This window comes from Sturnira hondurensis, unplaced genomic scaffold (assembly GCF_014824575.4).
Source record: "Sturnira hondurensis isolate 20B ecotype Veracruz unplaced genomic scaffold, ASM1482457v3 Scaffold0017254, whole genome shotgun sequence".
NCBI classification, from domain to species: domain Eukaryota; kingdom Metazoa; phylum Chordata; class Mammalia; order Chiroptera; family Phyllostomidae; genus Sturnira; species Sturnira hondurensis.
The window spans coordinates 1,997,563-2,019,500 of NW_028089885.1; the positions used below are offsets into that span (position 1 = coordinate 1,997,563).

The 21,938-nt window shown below is 57.5% G+C and overlaps 1 protein-coding gene across 2 annotated transcripts in view; it reads left to right on the forward strand.

Moving 5' to 3' along the window:
• CABIN1 (calcineurin binding protein 1) overlaps window positions 1–21,938 on the forward strand; it is a 125,609-nt gene that overhangs the window by 72,174 nt on the left and 31,497 nt on the right. For both annotated transcript variants that reach the window (XM_037067290.1, XM_037067291.1), the window contains exon 29: window positions 9,375–9,488. In XM_037067290.1, the coding sequence (XP_036923185.1) occupies window positions 9,375–9,488 (114 nt within the window). The remainder of the gene's footprint in view (window positions 1–9,374; window positions 9,489–21,938) is intronic.

Sequence of the window (21,938 nt, forward strand, 5' to 3'; positions counted from 1 at the left end):
TGGTCTCTGTCCCCTCTTGAGCCTTATTCAGAGGGATGGGCAGGTTGAAAACATGCAGTTGAGCAAATAAGTACATTGTGATAAATACTATGGAGAAGATAATAGGGTGGCACGTAGAGGTGGGGTGCAACCACGGCTCCTCGAAGGCACCTGTTACGTTGACACCTTTATCGTGGCCATAGGCAGCTATGGGGGACAGCGGTGGGCTGCTGGAGAGAGCAAGCAGTCTGGGCACATGGCAGGCCTGCGTGAGCAACCGGGGTGAGGGTGAGGGTGAGGGCCACTGAGGGCTGGGGTGGCGGGAGCAAATGGTGGGGGCTCTGGTCCTTGCTCTCTCTGGTCGCCTCCTCAGCGAGGTCCAGACTGAAAACCCCCTCCTCCCAGAGGCCCCTGCCAACCCCTGTCACTGGCTTTTCTGTGGGATGTTTGGAGAACTTCAGGAAGGGCAGTTGGTCAGAGAGACAGACACTGGCCCGGCACTGCTTACACAACAGGAAGTTGTTACTTGGCAGCAGTCTGTTTGGGGACTAGGCACAGGTAAGCGCCCTGTTGCGGTAGTGACTGCCCAGCACACTCAGTGGCCTGGTCGGTTTTCTCAGGACAGAGCAGGTGGAACTGGTGTCGTCAGGCCTGGGGCTGGGTGTACGTTCTCCGGCCCCGCTTCTGCCGCAGGCTGCCTGCCTTTCCCAGCCGCCACTGCACTCCCTGCTGCTGGTGCCAGGCTTGAGCCTGGCCTGCTCACTGCCCGCCCTGCACTTCACAGTGGGGCTTGCTGCCCCCAGCCTTCGGGACCCAGGCAGATCTGGGTTTTAATAAAACCCCCTCCGTAGCCGTCTGCGGGGCCCGTTGACTGGTGCTTCCTTCTTGTTCCCGGCATGTGCCAGCACTGCTTTGGGAACTTTCTCCCTTCCCTCTTTTGGGACCAGCAGAGCCCAGGGCGGAGCTCTCACTAGTCTGGGTGGAAGGGATGCTGGCAGCCGTCATCCAGGCCTTTCCCTTCTTGGGTGTACCTCTCTTCTGAGGCTCCCCAGGCAGCCATGTGGCTCCTGCCAAGTGTGGTCACTCTGAGTAGGACGAAGTGTGGCAGGTTGCCTTCTCCAGAAGCTGAGATGGAATTTGGGGTACAAGATGCCTATTAGGGATGAGCCCTCATTGAAGGGAGGAGGAAGATGGAGGGTTAGGTGACAGGAGAGCTGATCAATGAGCCGAGCCCCACGGAGTCCCTGGTTGTCTGCCTCCCACTCTCCCACTCCCACCAAAGGGCTCTCATCTGAGCAGGAGGGGGGCTTTGCAGGCAAGAAGGGACTCCCCTAGGCCCAGACACTGGCTGCTGTCATCATGACCTGTCCCCTCGCTGGGTGAGTTTTTTAAAAGTGGAAAACAGTACTTATGTCAAAAGTAAAGAAAAACAGGACAGGGAACATTCTCCTAGTCACAGTCCTTCTACCCTAAAACAAGAGCAGTTCGTGTATGTTTCTTCCAACTCTGTGTACACACACTGTTTTCTGTTACGTCTGAGGCTCCAGGAGGGGGGAACCACGTCCTTCCTACCTTGTATCTGGGCATCTGGCTCAGGGCCAGCTGTGCAGGCATGAGTGGCCATCCAGTGCCAGTGCAGCAGCCTCACCCAGGCCTGGTCGCTGCACTGGCCCCTGAGCATGTCAGAGCATCCGCGCCCACAGCGAGCGGCCATTTCCCGCTCGCTGTCCATGGACATCTGCCAGGTCACGGTGGTCACCCTGTGATGGTCTCCGACTGAGCTAGCCATCCCTGGTAGTGGGGATGAAGGCTGGCGTGGCTGTCTGCCCCCTGGACGTCAGTGTTCAGCCCCCCACGGACGTCATATTCTGTTTCCCTGGCTTCTCTGTTAGCTGTGTTCCCCTGCTGGGATCCTTGGTTTTCTGGAACGGAATACAGGCCTCTGTTCCACAAAATACCCTCTTTCTCGTGCAGCAGCTCTCCTGGGTGCCAGGTGCGCTGTGCGCTCTGGAGGCCACCACACACCTAGGTCCTGCCCCTGCCCCTGAGGGCTCCTGGGCTTGCTGCATTCAGACCTGGCTGCATAGTCGTTGCCACCCCAACCTGAAGGGCAGGTTCGCGGCTCCACTGAGAGCCTGAGTGAAGGCTGACCCTGCCCGGGGTCAGATGCCGTCTGAATGCTGCCGTCCTGGAGGCTGGGCCCTGGGCTTCAATTCGGCCACAGACCTGTGTGTGACACCACTAGTGTTCTCGGTGACCACTGCCGGACCGTTAACTGACCAGCAGCCACACCTTCCAAACACACCGCTCTTTGGTAACAAACACTTCCTGCTGTGTGTATTTAACAGCCGCACGTTGCTTCACGAAGGCCGGTCTGTGGGCTGGGCAGTGGCCCTTTACTTTTGCCATCTCGGGGCTCAGTGGCTGCCAGAGCACCCGTCTCCGAGTCTTCGGAGAGGCCCCAGGGCTGTGGGTGGTCTTTCATAAGCGCCCCCAGGTGAGGATCTGCTCGGTTCAGGCCTCCTCAAGCCTCAGCAGAGAAACTGCCTTTGGGGCGTGGAGCACTACCAGCTTAGTGCCGGCAGCAGTGTTTTGTGGGAGGGGAAGGGATGTGGGCTTTGCAGCCTGTCTCACCTGGGTCCAGATGCTGGCTCTGTGTGGGAGCTTGCAGGTCTCAGGGCTCTCGTCTCCTCCTGCTCCCACAGAATTACTGTGACAACAGGTGAGGGCAGGGTGCTGGGCAGTACCCCCCACACACTGTGCACTGGCCCTCAGCCCACGGTCCTTCTTTTCCCTCGTGCCTCCAGCTGGGCCCAGTTCCTCTGTGTCAGCATCTCCCATGCCTTCGAGACCCTTCACTGGGCCTTCTGAAGGCTGGGTCTTCCCCTGAGGGACTCTCGATGCACCTGCCCTCCCACCCACGGTGGGGTCTGCTGCGCACAGGCGGCCGCAGCGCCCCGAGGCGGCCTTCTGCTGGCCTGCACCCAGGGTTAGGGGAGCCCAGGGTGTGCTCCCTGATGCCCTCCACGCCTTAGACAGGGAGATCGCTTGAACTGATGGCCTCAGGCTCCCAAGTCTCGCTGTTTCATTGTGTGAAATCTCTGGAATCATGGTCTTTGCCAGGATTTTGAGTCCTGGATGCACCTCATCCTCATAAAAACCTGGCTCTTTGAGCCAGTGGGCAGCCCAGGAGAGAGGTCGCGTGGATTGGGACACCTCTCATCATGAGGGGCCTGGCCTTCACGGATGGGATCCAGGGTGGCCCTGCCCAGACCCCACCCACCCACTGCCCACAGATGCTGGGGAACTGAACCCCTCCACCTCCTGCTTGGAGGGATTTAGGACAGAGTGGTTCAAGATGGTCCCTGGGGCCAGTCTTGACAAAGAACAAACTTGGAGGAGTCCACCTTTCCAATTTCAGAACATACTGTAAATTTATAGTAATCAAAACAACGTGGAATATTATTCAGCCTTAAAAAGAAAGGAAATTCTACACATGCTGCAGCACGAATGAACACTGAGGGTGTTGTACTAAGCAAAATAAACCAGTCGGCAAAAGACAAACACTCCATGATTCCATTTACGTGAGGTACCCAAAACAGTCAGATTCAGGGAGGCGGGAGCAAGGCAGCCGCTGGGGGCGGTGGGCGGGGAGAAGGGGGCTGTGTAACGGGCACAGGTTCGGGTTTGCAGGCTGGGAAAGTTGTGTAGATCTGTTGCATGGCAACGTGAAGACACTCGACACTGCTGAGCTGTGCACTTACAGACGGCTAAGACAGTAAATGTTGTGTGTTTTGTACCACAGTTAAAAATGAGAAACAGTGTGGTACTGGCCTAAGGGTGGACGTGGAGGTCAGTGGAAGAGAACTGGGAGTCCGGAAATAAGTACGTACGTTGTGGGCAATTGATTTTCAACAGAGGTACCGCGGTACTTCAGTGGGGAGGGCGGTCTTTCCCGCAAACGGGCTGGTGTGACTAGATGGCCACGTGCGAGAGAGCAAGTTGGACCCTGCTTCACACCATGTACAAAAATTGACTCGAAATGGATCGAAGACCACATTTCAGAGCGAAAACTCTGAGGCTCTTGGAAGAAAACGTAGGCGTCAATCTTCATGACCTCGGATTAGGCTGTGGTTTCTTAGATACGGCGCCAGAAGCACAGGCGACCCAAAGAAGCTGTACACCATCAAACTAGGACTTTTGTTCTTAAAGGACACCGCCAGGGTGAACAGACAGGGACAGATGCTTACAAATATGTATCAATAAGGGATTGGATCTAGAATTCATAGGGAATTAAAGACAACCCAGTTTAAAAATGGGCAGAAGATATAAGTAGAAGTTTTTCCAAAGAAGATATGCAAATGGCCGATAAGAACAGGAAAAGGTGCTCAACACTATCAGCCATTAGGCCAGTGTAAGTCCAAACCATGTTGACGTGGCTGCTTCACACCCACTAGGATGGCTAGAATTAAAAAGACTTTAGCTTCTGCTCGCAGGCACCTGTCTGGTGCTGGGCCTGGAGGTGCATGAGAAGCCGCTGCCCAGTGGCAGTTACGGGGCAGGGTGGGGGGCAAGAGCGTGGACATGCTAGGGCTGTGTGTCCCCGGCACGGGGGCCGGGGTTTGGGAACACTGGTGATTCTCTCCAGCCCGTTTTCTGTGCAAAGCCTCTTGGTTAGGTCATTGCTGCTCCCCAGGCTTTGTGGTTGTCCCTCCGTCTCAACCTGGGCCTGCCCTTCCCACTCTGTAGTCTCTGGTCCTCCCAGGTCCCCATGTTTTAAAAGAAAGGGGACAAGAAGCCAACTTCAGCAGGACATCAGAATGGCCTGACCTGGGCTGGCACCTCAGTGTTGCTTCTCACAGCACACTGCTGGCAGAGAAGCAGGGAGCCCAGGCTCAGAGGAGACAGCAGCTTGTCTCGCACCCCTTGGCGAGGCTGTGGTGGGGTCTGGACTATGTCCTGAGTGGTCGCCAGGCTGGTGAGGGCCCCTAGGGCTCAAATCTTGACTCTGCCTTTACCTTCCAGATGGAGGAGACAGGCTCTCTCTGGCCCAGATCCTTTGCCCGGTCATGTGTGGTGGATGCCCAGCCACTGCTAAAGGCACATAGCCACTGCTTCAAGCTGTGCTTCAAGGCTGACCCAGGAAATGCTCACCGAAAGCCCAGCACATGTTAGGCCTGGTGGCAGAGGCAGGGGGATAGCAGAGGAAGGCCAACCCACCATCCCCCACCCTCGGGACCATGGCCAAGCACAGCAACCAGATAGTAATGGGCTGCTGCTGGTCAGTGTGTCAGGAGCCAGGGCAGGGAGCCACAGGTGCTGGCACCTCCAAGCAAGGTGGGAGGGAAGAGGAGAAGGGCCTGTTCTGTGGGAGAGGCTGCCTGGGGTGCAGCACACAGCCTGCCTCTGGGCCCTGGGCTGGGGTTCTGCCTGGGTCATCTAGCCCCTGCACTGCTCACATCAAGCTTGTGCTCGGCCGGAGGGCTTTCCTCTTGTCCTTGAGGGCAGGCCTGAATCTCGCTGGCCATGTTGCGGGAAGCGGCCCCCCTTTACCTGTGTGGATTTCTCCTCTGGGCTGGAACTGCTCCTTGATCCAGCTAGCACCAAAGTTGTCACCAGAAAGTGACACTCAGGGTGGATTGTTCAGGAGACTGAGGAGTGTGACACAGTCAAGAGGCTAGTTAGCCTGCTCTGATTGCAGCCTGGACCCAGGAAGACAGGTGATGAGCTTCGTGAGCCTTACCAGGCAGTAGGACCAGTCATCACGAGGGTGTGCCAGCCACAGAGCAGGGCATTTCTACCTTCCTTCAGCCCGTACTCCCTTTCTGAATACACAGAAGGGGCCCCACTGCAAAAGACGCTGGGCCCCAGCCCCCCATGCAGAAGCCTTGGGCCACTGCCCATCCCAGCCAGCCTTACGTGGTTTGCAAAATGAAAACTCAGTATTTTTCTAAACTCAGGAATCTGAGCGATACATGTTTTTTTAAATTACTGTTTTTAAAATTCTATTTCATTGATTATGCTATTACAGTTGGCCTGATCTCCCCCCTTTGCCCCCATCCACACAGCACCCTCGCTCCTTCGGGCAATCCCCCCACCGTTGTTCATGTTCGGGGTCATGCATGTAAGTTCTTTGGTTTCGCCATTTCCTATACAGTACTTTACATCCCCACTCTGTAACTACCTATTTGTATTTCTCAATCCCCTCTCCTCTTCACCCACTCCCCCCGACCCCCTCCCATCTGGCAACCATCAGAATGTTCTTCCTGTCCATGATTCTGTCTCTGTTCTTCTTGTTTGCTTAGTTTGTTTTTTAGATTCAATGGTTGATAGATTTGTATTTTTTGGCATTTTATTGTTCATAGTTTTTATCTTTTTCTTAAATAAATCCTTTAACTTCATATCATAATGGGTTGGTGATGATGAACTCCTTTAGTTTTTTTCTTGTCTGGGAAGCTCTTTACCTGCACTTTGATTCTAAATGAAAGCTTTGCTGGGTAGAGCAATCTTGGCTGTAGGTCCCTGCCTTTCATGACTTTGAATATTTCTTGCCAGTGCCTACTAACCTGCAAAGGTTCTTTTGAGAAATCAGCTAATGGTTGTATTGGAACACTCCTGTAGGTAACTAACTTCTTTTCTCCTGCTGCTTTTAAAATTCTCTCTTTATCTTTAACCTTTGGCATTTTGATTATGATGTGTCTTGGAGTGGGCCTCTTTGCATCCATCTTGTTTGGGACTCTCTGTGCTTCCTGGACCTGCATGTCTATTTCCTTCACCAAATTAGAGAAGATTTCTTTCATTATTTTTTTCAAATAGATTTCTAACTTCTTCCTCTCTCCCTTCTCCTTCTGGCACCCCTGTGATGTGGCTAGTAGGCTTCTTGAAGTTGTCCCAGAGGCTGTTTGTACTGTCCTCGTATGTAGCCTTAGGAGGCTTCTTAATGGACTGGTCTGGGAGGTGGGTTCTCTGAGCCAGACTGCTGGGCACTGCTAGGGGCATTGGAATGTCAGCTGCAAGCTGATCCTCCTGGCCTATTGGAGCGCAGAAGTTAAAGGCTGGGGCTGCGTAGTTCACTCTTAGTTTCTGAGTGTGGAGCCAAGTGGCCCTGTGCTCCTGACTAGGGGCCTGCTCAAGGGTTGAGGACTCTCGCTGCCCAGGTAGCCCCTCTCCTCTGCTCACTTCTGCCTCCTCCAGGTGGTGGGGGCAGGGGAGGGGTGCCTCAGTAGGCAGGAAGCCCTGTCGCTCACTGTGAATGGCTGCAGCATCAATTCCTGAGGCCATGGAAAGCACCGAGTTCTGGAGGAAAAATATCTCGGCAAATTGCAGCCACTGCTCCCTGGCAACCGCTGAACCTCAGTGAGAGGGGCCCCCACATGGCCCTTGGTGTGACTCCTGCTTGGGTGCTCCCCTTCTGGGGGCAGGTTCTGAGCAAGAGAGCAGGCCACCTGAGTGCCAGGCCAGAGGAGTCAGCTGTGCAGAGGGCTGCGGGTGGCACACGCCTTCTTGTCTACTTGGGGCTGTCGCTGCCCCCCTGGTGCATTAGGATGTCCACGTCCCTCTGGACTGGACTCCACATCGAACCTGCTGACTTAGACCAGGGCGGGCTGCAGCACTGCTGGGCAAGGGCGGCCTGGCCTTTATGGGGCCCGACCTTTAGCCACGCTCAGAGCCAGGCCGTGTCCCTGTGGATGTCAGCCTTGGAGTCGATGCCAGGCTGAACCATCGGGCTTCTCCTAGGACAGAGATTCTCAATCTTGTTCGCCTCATGGCATACACCAACTAATTACTAAAATTCTACAGCACGCCAAAATATATTTTTTACCTATCTGACGGAAAAATAAGAGGTATGATTTTGATTCATTCACACTGGACAGCTGTTGTGTTGGCTGTTTTTTTTTAAATTTGATAATCTAAGGCAAAAGAGATCAGTGGCCCTGACTAAATAGTCTGGTATTACATGTTTGAGAAATTCATGTAGCACACCAGTTGAAAATTGCCGCCCAAGAGATGATGCTCTCCCTCAGGCTTCCGTAAGAGAGCCAGCTTTGTCTTCTGTGAGTGTGTCATCTAGGAGATGTGTGTTTGAAACCTCACCTGTCCCCATCCTAAAAAGACCCTTGTATCTGTGTGCCCCAGCCCCACTCAGCCTCAGGGGTTCTGTCCCGTGCCAGGGGTGGGGCAGACCTCGACCCCACAGCCCTCTGGCAGAAGGGAGAGCAGACACTTGGATGCACACCAGTGCACAGGTCCCAGCCAGCGAGCCAGGGAGCTGGGTTTGCACTTTTGCCTGAAATTATGATAAAAGCAACTATTTCGTAAGTTCCATCTGACCAGTAGCGAACAGAGTGGGAGCAGGTGGGACATGCTGGCAGGCTGAGAAGTGGAGGGTGCTCCCCGGAGTTGGGGCGTATGATGATAAAGACCTGGCCTGAGGGGTACAAAGGCAAGGAAGGGATCTAGCGGGGGGGGGGGGGGGGGGGGGGGGGGGGGGGGGGNGGGGGTGAGAGGGTGGGGCGGGACTGATTGGCTGGGGATGGTGGGGGAGATGGCTGTGGAGAAAACAAATGGGCGGCATTGTGTAGTCCTGGGTTCCAGTCCCAGCCGTGTCCCTGCAGGCCTGGCCCGTGTAGGACGGCATTGCTGGAGGCGGGGTAAAAGGGTGCGTGCAGGGTGCTTAGCACTGGCTGTGGCCATGGGAGTCACAGTGGTAAAGACATTGCAGGGGATGGTGGCCGGCCAGGGGTGGGTGGGGAAGGGCTGCTCTCTGAGTCAGCGAGAAGGCCAAGGCAGCCAGGCCCATGCCCAGCCTCACTCTGTCCCCAGGACCACCTAGGCCAGCGGGCTCTTGTTCTCACCCTGCCGGGTTCCACCAAGAGGTGCCATTGCTCAAGAGCACCTGCCTGAGCCCTTGGACAGAAGCCCTCCCCTGTAGGTGTGCAGGCCCCTGGCATTCTGCAGAGCCCTGGCGAGCCTGAGCCCTAACCCAAGCTGGCTGTCTTGCTGGCTGTGACAAAGAGCACTGCTGGTGTCCTGACAAGTCAGGACCTACCATTTGGGCTGGTGCGGGTCTCCTCCCCGGAGGTGGGGCTCTATGTCCATGTAGCAGCTTGACAAGGCTGGCAAGGGGGAGGGGTCCCTATCTGTGCCCTTTCTGAGGCCATGCTTTCCTGATTCAGCTGTGCTAGGCAAGAAATCAGTTCCAGAAACGCGCCCCTCAGCCAGATGATCAAAGCCAGCAGCCAGAGCTGCCTGGAGCGGCAGGATCAATGTTGGCAGGAGCTGCCACTCATCACTGCTTTGCCAACGCAGCCAGGAAGGAGGGGACTGCCTGTCTTCCCCGTGGGCGCCGTGAGCTGCCCACACACTCACTTCCAACCTACTTCTTGTTTCCCCAGAACCTCCAGTGGGCCCGCGACGTGTTGCTAGGCAGCAGTATCCCGTGGCAACAGCTGCAGCACATGCCGGCACAGGGGCTCTTCTGCGAGAGGAACAAGACCAATTTCTTCAACGTGAGTACTTTGCCTTGTTGATTTCCAAGGGCTGCTTGCCACCACCGCTTTTCACCAAAGGCACTGTGAATGGACCCCTGGGTGGGCGTTCCCAGGACGATGGGTTTGCGGCATCCTCAGAGGGCAGGCCGGGTGGTGCAGTCGAGAGTGCGCCAGACTCAGGAGTGGGTCTCTGCATGCCGAGGGACTGCTGGCATGTCACTGCCCCCTCTGGGCACCAGTCTGCCCATCTTTGGGGAGAAGCATGGATGAGCCTGGTGCGTTCTCTGGAGCCCCAGGTATTCTGGGGCCATGGCAGGCAGGGGCGAGAGAGGTCCGGGCCGATGGCCCTGCTTCCGCTGGAGCAGCTCTGTGTGCCCCTGTGTGGTTTGGGCAGCTGGAAACTCTGATCGAAGCCGGGTCTGCGGCTTGAAAACAAGTTTGGTCAGTGGCTGGGCTCTCAGTGCTCTTGCAGCCCTCACATTCCTTGCAGAGTGGAGACCCACTTCTCAGGCAGGACATGGTCTGGCCCCAAGGCCCATCTGCCTCCTGGCCCCGAGAGCCCCTGGGACCTGCTTCTGCCCCTTCCTCGTTCACTCTGCCCTGCACAGAGGCGGATGTTCCTTCGTTCTGCTCCACTTCTGAGTCCTCGCCGTCTTTCACGATCTCTCTTTGGCAAGTCGCACGGACCCCCTGAGCTTTGGTTTCTTGTGTTTTCCCTGATTCCTTGTTACACGTTGAAGAGGACAGGTCTTGGGTCTAGGGTGGCGTGACAGCGGCTGGTTCTGGAAGCATATGGGCAGGTGAGGTCCCCACTGAGAGTGGGCTGGGTCGTGTGGTGTCTGGGTCCCTGGCTCTCGTCTCTGGGGCTGTGAGCTTCTGGGGGCCAGGTGGGGCTCTGGGGCTGAGCCCTGCGTCTGCCAGCTCTCTCTCTGTGGATATTCTATCGACAAGTGGTAGATGTGATGTCTCACCCATCTCCATGGCACCAAGGGCTCTGCAGTGAAAGAGAAGCTCCCTCCCACCCAGATGCCAGGGCCCCAGCCACTGCCTCATAGTGGCCTCTGTTCCTTGTCCTGCGTGCGACGTGTCTATCCATTTCGAAGTCAGTGCACACATACGCACAAAGGACAAAGTACACATGCTTCTGCCCCTTGTTTTGTTTTCACTCAGTAGTGTATGTGGGAAAGTATTTTAGGACTCGTCTGTTCTTTTTAATGGCTGCATAGTACTCCTAACATACGGACATCCCACAATTTACCTACCCCTCCTCTATTGATGGGAGTTTGTGTTATTTCCAGTCTTTTGTTAGTACAAATGATGCTTTGTAACACATCTTTGCGTATACGTGGCAGTCCACTTATAGGGTAAATTGCCGTAGACAGTTCCTGGGCGAAAGGGTGGGGGTGCCCTTAAAAATTTAGTTGGTACCGCAGGTGCAGCCCACACTCCCGACCTGCAGTGCCGCTCTGTGCCTTTGAATGCTCACGTTCACTCTTCAGGAGGTGAAAACGCTGTTGTGTTTCATTCATGATCAGTGGGACTAACTGTCATATCTTGTTAGCAGTTTTCATGTCTTCTGTGCAGGTTCTACTCATGTTCGTTTTCCTATTGGATTATTGGTCTTTTTTTATTGACTTTCAAGAATTATTTAGATATTAATGAAATGGGCCCTTGTCAATGTTTTGCAGACTTTTCTTTTTGGCAGTTGCTAAACTAAAATTAGAGCCAGGATTCTGGGAAAAAATAAAAAATAAAAAATAAAATTAGAGCCAGGAAAGTAGCTCAGTTTCCCTGAGCACCTGGGTTACTCCCCTTATATAAACTGGGCTCCCATTACCTGCCTTGGAGAATAATTGCAGGGGTCAGATTAGATAATGGGGTAATGCCTCTAACTCAGGATCTGGCACATGGTAGGTCTTCAAGAAAACAGTGACCCCCTCCCCCTTCCCCATGTTGGCGCTTTGCCCTTGAAGACTCTGTGGTGACCTCCAGCTGGTGTGGCTCATTTGGGTGGGTGTCTTCTTGCAAACCAAAAGGAAGAGGCATGTGTCTGGATTGCAGGTTTGTGGTCCCCGTTTGGGGCACACACAGAAGGCAACCAATCAATGTTTCCCTCCCTCTCTTCCTCCTTCCCTTACCCTCTTTCTGAAATAAAAAATTAAAATTAAATTAAAAAAAGACTGTAGTCGTGTTGGAAGGAGAGACCTTAGACTCTTCTCTCCCTCTCAGTGAAGAACATGGCCTTCCCGTGTGGTTTAGGAGACCGCACCCCAGGCACCTGCGCCCCTGCAGCACATTAAGGCTGGTGGCTGGGTTCTCTGGGCCCCTCCCCCATTGGGCTCACTCCTGTGGTTTCTAGGGCCTGCCAAGCAGTGAGTCCTGTAGAAAGGCAGTCGGGCCGTGCCAATGAGAAGGGAGGCCAGCAGAGGGCCAGGGGGGCCTGGCACAGATCCAACACATCCCCTACAGCCGGAAGCCCCTACGTAAGGACACGGGCCATGCAGCCTGGGCTGGTGCTTTGGGTGTTTTGCCTTCTCTGGGTCAGCTCTGTGTTCCTCTGTGCTTCCCAGCGGCCCTCTCCCAGTGCGAGTCCTGGACACTCTGCTTTCTTAGCTCTTCTCTTTGGAGGTGGGTTGCGGCTCCTTGTACTTCTTGAGCCTGGAAAGGTTAACCTCTGGACAGAGGCCAGACACTTGCACCTCCATTTGTGAAGCACCTGCAAGACGAGCACTCCCAGCTGATGGCAGGAGGGCCCTGTCCTTGCTGCTGCTGCTGCAGATGGCCTTCCAGAGTAGACCCCGCTAGCCAGACCTCACACCCCGCACATCAGAAAGGGTGACCCCGCACCCTCTGAGCTCATGAGTCTGTCCAGCAGATTTCATCAAGCATGAGGAAGCAGTTTGCTCCCTCGCTCACGGAGGCACGTTGAGGGCCGCCCCTGGCTGACTGCTGCGGTGGGGCGGCATCTCTGATGGCTGGGGCTAGAGGTCAGGGTCCGCGGGCTAGTTCTGCTCCTGCCCAGTGTGCACAGGGGTTACTGCCTGTGGTGCCAGCAGAGGCACAGGCAGGGGGTGGCTCCTGTGGGGAGATGCAGCTTGGGTGAGGGCAGGGTCATCGGGTGCCCTGACCTGCCACGCCCACCACCCTGGGCCACCCACGCTGTCCGGCTTTGTTGCCGCGCACCCACGGCGCTGTCTGGGTGTCCTCTCCATCCTCAGGGCTCAGTCTGGGGGACCCTCCTATTATTGTTTGTGACACAGTGAAGACACACAGCAGAGCCCAGGCCCCTGGGCAGCCCATCCCCAGGCTCTGTGCCCTTCTCAGAGGGACTTCTGTGAGTGGCCGGGCTTCCCTTTTTTCAGGTGTGTGTGTACATAATTAGACAAGTTTGTCATGCAGCTTTAAAAAATATGCTCGTGTGTATGTGTGGGAAGGGACGCTTTCTGGCAGCTTGGTTTTGTCACTGACACTAAATCTGGGAGTTTCCCTGTGAGAAGTGCAGGCCGTCTCACTCCTTGTGGCTGCCCCCAGTGACATGTTGTGTACTGGCCATGGTCCCCTTGGGTGGGCACGTAGGTGGGTCTGTCTTTGTGTTCGTGAGCAGGGTGCAGTGGGCCTCCCTGTGCTAGTGTCTTTGTGCCATCCCCATGTTCCCCTCACGGTCCCTGGCTTGTCCCGGCCTGGGTCAGAGGAGGGGCCCACTGAGCGTTGGCGGATCGTTTCCGTTCGTGTCCTCTCCCTTAACAGATGGTCTGCACACATGTTCTTCTGGCGCAGTCAGTGCTGGCCGACGCCAGGCCCCTGCTGTAGGACACTGGAAGGCTTGCTGTAGAGCCCTGTATGCAGGTCCCTTCATGCAAGGCCCTCGTAGGGTGCTGTGGGGATGTGGGAGGGATGGAGAACCCTTGAGGAGTCTTGGTGGGCTGGAGGCGGGGCTTCTACTGGTAGGGTGGGTGCTGCTGGGCCAGGTAGAGCCGAGAGGAGGCCAGGGTTGGAGGCCAGGGTTGGAGGCCCCCTCAGAGCGGCTCCTCAAGGCCGGGCCGTGCTTGAGGCGGGGCTGGCCGAGCCTTCATGGGGAGTGTGGAGGATGGGTGCTGAAGGGCAGGTGAGTACAGCCTGGGCCTTTGCTCAGCTTTCTTGACGGGAGCTCCTTTCACAGATGGCCCCGCAGCAGCAGAGGCGCGGGGGGGCCCAGCAGTGTGGTCGGACGAGCACTTGAGAGAGAGAGAGGAAGGAACTTGGTACATTGCCAGCCCCACTGTTCCCAGCCGGACTGAGAGGGAATAGCTCCCAGCCCTGCCTTTTCCTCTGCATGGAAAGTCGCTGCTTGTGGGCTGCCTGCCGAGCAGGTTGGAGCTCTGGGCCGGGCCTCATGCTCCAGAGCAGGGCAGAGCCTCATCTGAAGGGCCCCTTCCCCCGGCCCTCTCCCTCCAGGCAGAAGAGTCTGGTCTTTGCCGAAACAGAGCCCGAGTTGTTGGACATTGTTGATGGAGGTTCCTTCGGCCCTCCCTGCCCCAGCAGGGCCTGACCTGGGCCCTGGTGCCCGTCCTTTTGCAGTTCACAGCACTGGGGCAGGAAGGGGGTTAGGGACAGGGAAGGCACAGAGGATGGGGTTGGGCCTGGGGGCATTAGCAGGCCTTCTGAGACAGCATCATCCCTGAAGGGAGCCAGGGGGTTCTCCCTCCCTGGGCAGAGAGGCCAGGAAAGCAGGCACCAAACATAACTGGCTTGGCGGCTTATCTCTGAGTGTCCAGAAGCTTCCAAGGCTTTCTGGTGCAGGTGTGCTCACCTCTGGGCAGGTGGGCCCGTGCAGATGGTCTGCTTTGGCCAGGGTGAACTTTTCTCCTTCTTGTAGTGGATGCAAAAATGTTCCCATAGTAACCAAGCTAGAGATGGCTCTTCCTCCTTCCCCAAAATGTTTGCTTATTTTAGCAAGCAGGTTTTTTTTTCTTGCTTCAACCCAGTTTCCAGCCACTGTGAAAGAAGCAAAGGGAGCTGAGGCCGGCTCGCATGGCTTCCTGTTTCTGAGGCTGTGCAGGCTGGCAGCGGCTGTGGGCTGCGAGTGAGGGAGCGGAGGGAGGGGCTCGTCTGCTGCAGCTCCCGTGCCTCAGTGCCTCCTCCACAGCCACTCCCACCCATGTGGGGGGTCTGCTTGCAGCACAGGGGACCAGCTCTTGTCCTGAGGCACCTGGGAGCAGGTGCCTGGGCTCCAGGGTTACTGAGAAGAGCACAGATTTTGGGTTGAGGCAGGCTCGGCCCTTGGCCACTCTGCCTCTTGCTCAGCCCCACACAAGGCAGGGAGGTCACAACAGGTGGATGGAAGTCCTCAGCGCATACCTAGTACATCACGCAGCTTGTCCTTAGGACCAGAAAGCAGCCTGCACAGAGCCTGACGGGCTCAGCTGGGGGTCCCAGCAGTGTGTCAGGACGGTGCTGGGATCAGAAGGGGTGTGGTAGAGTCAGGGTGGTGGGAGCCCCAACTCTTGCCTGACTGAGGTCCTCCAGAGGCTCCAGGGCTGTCCTGGCTCAAGTGGGGCCACCTGAGGTACAGACGTAGCCTTCCCTGCTTGCCACATGGACCCCTTCCTGTTCGGCCAGGCTTGGCTGTTGGTGCCCGTGGACATGCTCCTTCCTTCTTGCTCACAGCTGTCTAGGGTTCCACACCTGACCTTTGTCCCATAGCTTACCTACCTGCCCTCTTCCCAGTGCATAGGGGGCTCCCAGTTTTCCACCAGTACACAAATGCTGCCTTCCCTGCCCTCCCTCCTCACCAGTACAAGCGTCCAGGATGTGTGCCTGGAGCTGGAGGCTGGGTTACTGGCCCTCTGCACCCCGGCCCTCCACACACTGCCAGATGGTTCTGCAGAGCTGAGCCAGGCTCCCTCCCATCAGCACTATTCTGCCCCCTTCTGGCACTCAGGACGACAGACCACTCTCATTTTAGCCCGTCTGCGGGTGACCGGGAGTCTGAGCCCCTTCCCACACCTGTGGCCAGTCCCTTTTGTCTGCCTGGGCCCTGGCGAGAACACCTACCTGGCAGCTACCACACGGGCCTGGTGGTTCTCTTTGTCATGACTCTGCCTGGCTTATGTTGATGAGAGTTACAGTTGTCGCAGCCATCTCTGTTTAGCGTCTGTGCTATGCCATCCCCAGCTCTCTTGAGTGTGAGGGCTCACTGAGGGCCCGGCTGTGAGAGGTAGGGCCCCTGCCCACCGGACAGCCGGACAGCCGACTGGGAGGAAGGGCAGGTCTCTAAGCCCTAGAGCCCCCAGCACCCATCCCTCCTGCAGGAGTCAGTCACACCCATTCTACTCTGACTTGCCCCCAGTTAGCTGTGTGACCTTGTGGGTGTCCCCCCTACCCACCACCACAAAGTAAACAGTTGCCAGGCATTAGGGAGGGGGCCTTTGCAGAAACTGGCAGGCAGCCCAGCTTCTGACCCTCGTGCATGGCCCAGCCCGAGACAGTGCCCATTGTGCAGGCCAGACCTCCACCAGGGCTCCTCTGCCCCCGGAGAGAGAGAGCCTATGGTCCAGACAGAGGCCAGTGGTGCCGGGAAGGGCACAGCCTCTGGTGCCCCAGGCAGACCTCATCTAGAACAACATTGCCGTAGCCTCCTGACACATCCTCTGGCGTGGTGCCCAGCAAGCAGGGCATGCCTGGTGACCACGAGTCAGGGGAACAGGCATCATCCTGGCCTATGTGCCCAGGAACCCAGCCCTGGCCTGTCCCTCGGGTCTGTGCCTGAGAGAGCTGCCTCTCATTGCAGGGCCAGGCTTGGCCCTTCCCTCCCAGCCCCTTTTGGCCCCGAACAGGCACGGTGCTGGGGGCCTGTGGGAGCTGCCACCTCACTCACACCCACCCCAGAGCTGAGTCACTGACACCCGCCCCCAGACGCCAGCCCCACATTCGGGGCTTTTGCAGGCAGACATCAGCAAAGCCCAAGGCACGGCCCAGGGATGAGGTGCTGGTTTCCACCTAGTTAATTATACCCCACACCGCCTTAAACAGTGGTGTCTCTGTGCTGCCTGCCAGCAGTAAGCCAGGCCCAGGAGCATCAGTGACTGGTGCCCCGCCTGGCCCAGGGGGCCCCAGTGTAGCCCCTCTAGCTCTCCCTCTCTGGTCAGGGCTGGGGACCATCTGCGTAGGAAGTGCCCAGTTGGCAGCAGACCCACACCTTTCCTGAAGTTGTTCCCACCCACGTCGCCTTCTCTCCACTCAGGACTGGTTTTAACCACTTCTCTGTCCATCCCTGCCTGTCCCTGTGCCCGCACCTCAAGGAGGGTGCCGCACCACCGTTCACCCTGCTGTGTGCCGTTGGTCCCATTTTGTGCAGGTCCCTGGAGCCACAGTGCCTGGACTGAGGTCCCACAACCAGGTTATGCTGCAGGAGGGATGCGAGCCTCACTGTCTAGTGCTGAAGCCCGTGGGTGGTGGCCGGCAGCCGCACGTGAGGGTGGAAAGCCAGGGACCCACTGAGTCCTACCCTGGGGTTGGCCCAGTTGTTCCCAAGTAGGAGTGGTGCTCGAAAGGCCCACTGGCGGGATGGGAGGGTGGCGTGGCAGTCAGCAGGGGCCCATGGGCATCTGGCCCTGCCTCCAGGTTGGTGGAAGGCGGGGTCACATATAAACCAGAGCTGCCCTTGGGGGCTGCACTGCACTGTCAACTGACTTGGGCACTGGGCCTGTGTGGGCATGGCCTGGAGTGGCTTTTGGGCTGGGTCACACTACCTCTCTCTAGTAGCCCCTCTCTCTAAACAGGCCCCTGCAGGTGCTAGGGCTCCGGAGGCCAAGTACAGCAACAGGGGAGGCTGCCAGGCTGCCAGACCAGCTGAGCCTGGCCTGCCCAGCTCTGTGGGGTTGGGGAGGGGGCTGCTCACAGCAGCAGTGGCAGCATCGGCCCTGGTGACGGCCCCTGCCGGGAGCTTTGCCATGGCGCCTCCTGGGGCCCCCACAGCACATCGGTGAGGCTTAGGTGCTGTTTTCCCGCTGTGCCGATAGAAGTTGGTGGCAACAGCTGTCTCCAAAAGCCTTTTTCTGCCCTCTGTCACCAGGTTGATCAGAGGCTGGGCCCCTCCCCTTAGGCAGCAGAGCTTGTGACCTGTTTGCAAGTCCCACTCCCAGGCCACTTCCTGGCTGACTTGGTTGCTCTGGGTTCTGGGGGAGGAGTGGACAGGGCACTTGCTGAGTGCACTTCCACAGCAGCAGCTGCTGGCCAGGCCCGGCGGGAAGCTGGCTCTTTCAGACCCGCTTGAACAAGGAGCAGAAGCTGAGGGAGTGGCCTGGATGTCACAGGTAGCAGTGGGCAGGCTGGGACTCAAATCCGGGTCTGTCTCACTCCAAGGCCCATACCCTTTCCCGCTATGTCAATGGGTATGCAGGGGTCCTGTCCAGTCCCTTTCTGCTCCATTAGTGATGTCTGCTGTGGGGACATGGGGAGGGCTGGTAAGGGTGACAGACTGTCCTCACGCTCTATTCCCCTCCTTCAGAGGCTGGAGTCCCTTGCCCTTCTCTGCTCTGAGACTGTCTAGTGGCTAAGCACTCTCTGCTTGGCCCTTGCTCACTTTGGCCCATTTAGTTTTCCATTAAGCCATGAGAGGCCCGCTCTTGAGGGACACCCAGGCCCCTTGGTGAGGTGACCAGGTGAATAGCAGCTGTGGAAGCCCAGAGCACATGGTGGGTTTGGGGTGGGACTGGGTAGACTGGGAAGATCACTGGCACGTGGGGATGTGGGTGGGTTTGTTGGAGTCCCAAGTCCCTCCACACTTGGGCCTCCCTTTTGGAACCTTGCCTGGCTGCCCACAGCCATTGGCCTCCCTCGGCCTTTTAAAGCACGCAGATTGGGGACCATTTGCATGGGAGGGCTTCCCTCTGTGCTTCCCTCACGTGTTTTTTCTTCCATTCAGTGTCCATGCGTAGCCCTGCCCTGCCAAGCTCAGGCCACCTTCTTCTGACCCATTCAGTCCTGCCCATGGCCGACCACCTCCAGCCCATATTGGCCCTGCCGAGCCCCGCCATTGCAGTCACTTTCACACGTGTGTGTTCTTCAAGGCCCCCGGGCCCAAGTAAGCCCCCACCTCTCCTGGAACTCAGACCCCATGGCCTGAGGGGGAGCAGAGAGTGTGAGGAAGGCAGAGGAAGTGACGCTGGGGGAGGTACCTGCAGGCAGAGCAGGGACAGGCTTCCGAGCACAGGGAGCAGCGCGAGGGCAGAGACGGGTGCTGCGTGTGCAGGGGCACCAGGGTCGGGTGCAGGGTGTGGGCCTCCCCGGAGGGCAGAGGAGCCAGGAGGGAGGAGATATTACAGACGTCGCTCTGTGACACAGATGTGCAGGGTTGGGGGGCCTCGGCTGGGGTAGGGCCAGGAGTGCTGCTGACCCGCCACTTCGCCCAACAACTCATTGAATCCTCATGACCCCTGACCTGTAGGTGGTGCCATTATCAGTTGAGGAAACTGAGGCTTGGCCATACCCCAAGTCAGCCCCTGAAATGGGATCTAGACTCAGCAGCAATGTCAGCTTTTAAGGCGGGAATCAGCCTTAGAACCAGCTCAGGGGCAGTGGAAATGGCAGCCAGTGGACAGGCCCCAGAGACAGGCTGGGGAGAGACCAGGGCACCTGTGGGACGATGGGCAGGGCTGTGAGGGTGAGGAGTACAGGGGAGGGGCATGGGCATGGACCCCGGGAGCCTGCCTGGTGCTCAGCTTTGCACCAGTGCACCAGGGCCACCATCCCATGGGTCCCTGGCATGGGGCCAGGGTCTGTGTGTGTGCCTGGGGGTCGCTGAGGGGCCACTGCCTGTCATCCCACTGCCCTCCCCCGGCTCATTTCGTGTGCACCGCCTTCTGATTCCTAGAAGAAACCGCCTAGGGTTTATTGTGGCCATTCTTCTAGGTGACCAGGGTCAATCTGGTCAATCTCTCCCTTGGCCAGTGAGGAAAGGGGCTCAGCCTCTTCTGCTGGCGCACCATTGGTGGCGGTGACTGTGGCAGGTGACCCAGACTCCCCTTATCCTCTTCAGTGAGAGCAGAGTCGTGCAGCAGCAGCAGCGAGGTTCAGGGAGACCCAGTGACGTCACAGTGGGAATTGGAGGACAGAAAAGAAGGGAGAAAGTTTAAATTGAGGAAGTAGGAGCTCCGGCTGGAGTAGGAACTGCTGCACCGGTGCTATTTTTAGCCTCACTGAGATGATCTACGGGCTAGTCGCAAAAGCAGAGTAAACAAAGAATCATTTCAAATTCTCTAGGGGAAAAGAGTCCAGTTTTTAAGTCTTAAAAAGGTTAGCAAACTTGTGTGACTTCTTAACTTACACCCAGACTCTCTTGCCTTCTCTGTCCTGGGCTTTGCAAGCTTCCCCAAACTTCACATATTCCAGCTTGCTAGGGTTGAGGTTGCCTGAAGCAGGTGTCTAAGGCCTTCTCTTCCAGGTCCCCACCTCCCTGTCTGTGGGGACCGTGAGCCTGAGAGGCAGCAAGTGGGGGCGGGGGGGCTGATTCCCGCCCTAGGAGCTGTGGTGTGTCCTCACCCAAGGGGCTGGCAGGAAGCCTGCAGTGGGGACAAGGCAGAACTCGCCCCGACAGAACCACAGCACAGCCGGGACCCCTCCCCAAGCCAAGCCGCCCTCACTCACACCCAGAATCAAACAAATGTAAGCTGCCTTAGGTGGTCGCCTGGGTGCATTCTTCTCCAGCCACAGGAACAGTGTCCATCTCCAGGTGTAGACTAACCGCTGCACCACACGGTCCCATAGGGCACGCAGAAGCCCCTGTAGCCTGCGCAGCCATGACTTGCCTTGGGTCGTGCAGCCTGTAAATGGCAGAGCCCAGCCTGGAGCCCAGGCCTGGACCCCACATCCTGCGGGCAGCCTCCATGCCAGAGTTTCTGGCCAGCCCAGGGGGCCCTGGCAGTGTCTGTGTACACCAGGGTGCTCAGTCAGGAGCTCTCTGTTTAACATTCCTGAAGAGGAGAACATTGTTCAGGGCGGACTGCTTTTCCCACTTCAGGTTTTTTTCAGAGGCTCGCTCCTGGAGTAAGTGTCCCTGCCATGTCTCTCTGAGGCATGCACCTAACCGGCTCAGCTCGGACGGGGTCCTTGGAGCTCCATCCTCGGATACCACCCCAGGCTCCCCATGTGGAGGGGCAGCACCCTGAGAGCACAGAGGGAGGCTCACTTCCAGGAGGAGGGAGAAGGCACGGGCTTTCCGGGAGGCTTTGGGCAGCGGGCTAGGGCAGGCAACCCACTCAGACCAGGGACTGAGGATGGCTGGGAGCCACGGGAGAGGGAGGCGGGAGAGGGAGGCGGCAGGCCCTGGGTGGGGGGCAGGGGCTGTGGATACCCCGTCTCAAGGCCAGGAGTAAGAGGGGCTCCCTGCCACGCCCTCGCTGTGGCAGTCGCTGGAAAATGTGCCCTTTGGAAAGGAGAAGGCTTGGCAATGCCAGTCTCTGCTCTGTTCACTCAGCCCAGCATGGGTGCTCACTCCAGCTTCCGGTCCTCCCTCTACTCCCACCCCCCAGCCTTCGGGAGGCAATGGGTGCAGCCTGGCTCCTAAGTGGAGGTGGGAAGGAGTGTCAGTGGGTGGGCCTCTGCTGAGGGGAGGGGGCTGCAGGGCTTGTTTCTATGCACAGGATCTTGGGGATGGCAGGCACCTTCCCGATACTCTCCCGTTTACTCTGCCTGAGGCTCCGTGACGCCCATCTCCTGGTGAGCAAGCCAAAGCTGATGGTGATGGCGGCACAGGCCCAGAGTCACTCAGCCTGCGAGGAGCAGAGCTAGGGTTCCCGCCCCAGAGCTGGGCGTTGGAGAGCAGGCTGCACCCAGCCTATACGATTCAAGGTTGCAGCCCCAGCAGAGTTCACACTGCACGGCCATGGCGCTCAGGGCAGAGAGGAGGGAGTCTGCGGGCGCTGCTGTGGCCGCCCACCTCTGCCCTGAGCTGTGTCCTGGCCAGTTGGCCCCCTCCAAACCCAGCAAGAAGGAGGGGCATTCCATTACCCTCTGTGCAGATGAGGAAACTGAGGGGGTGAGTCCTGGTCCACTGAGCCAGGGTATAGGAGTGCTGTGTCCTCTGCAAGGTGCCACCCGGCCACTCAGACTCAGTCTCATCCATAATGTGGGAGATGGGGGCGTCCAGCGTGCGGCACCCAAGAGCCCCGTGGTCCCAACACTGCTGAGGCGGCCATGAGCCACATGTGTGATTCCTAAGGAGCAGCTTGGTGCAGTGAGGACGTGGCCTGTTGTGGGTGCACCCCCAACAGAGTGAGGAACCGCCACCCCCCCATCCTGGGAAATCAGGCAGGGTCCCCAGATCATTCAAGAGTGACCATCCTGTCGTGCCTGACATTTGCCACAGCACTAGTGACTGGTAGGCAGTTGTCCCCCTTTAATAGTCCCATTGTGCCTCCAGAAAACCGGCCTGGATGATAAAAACGGCTGTAGCATCCCTCCCCCACCAGAGAAGATTCTGGGTGTTGG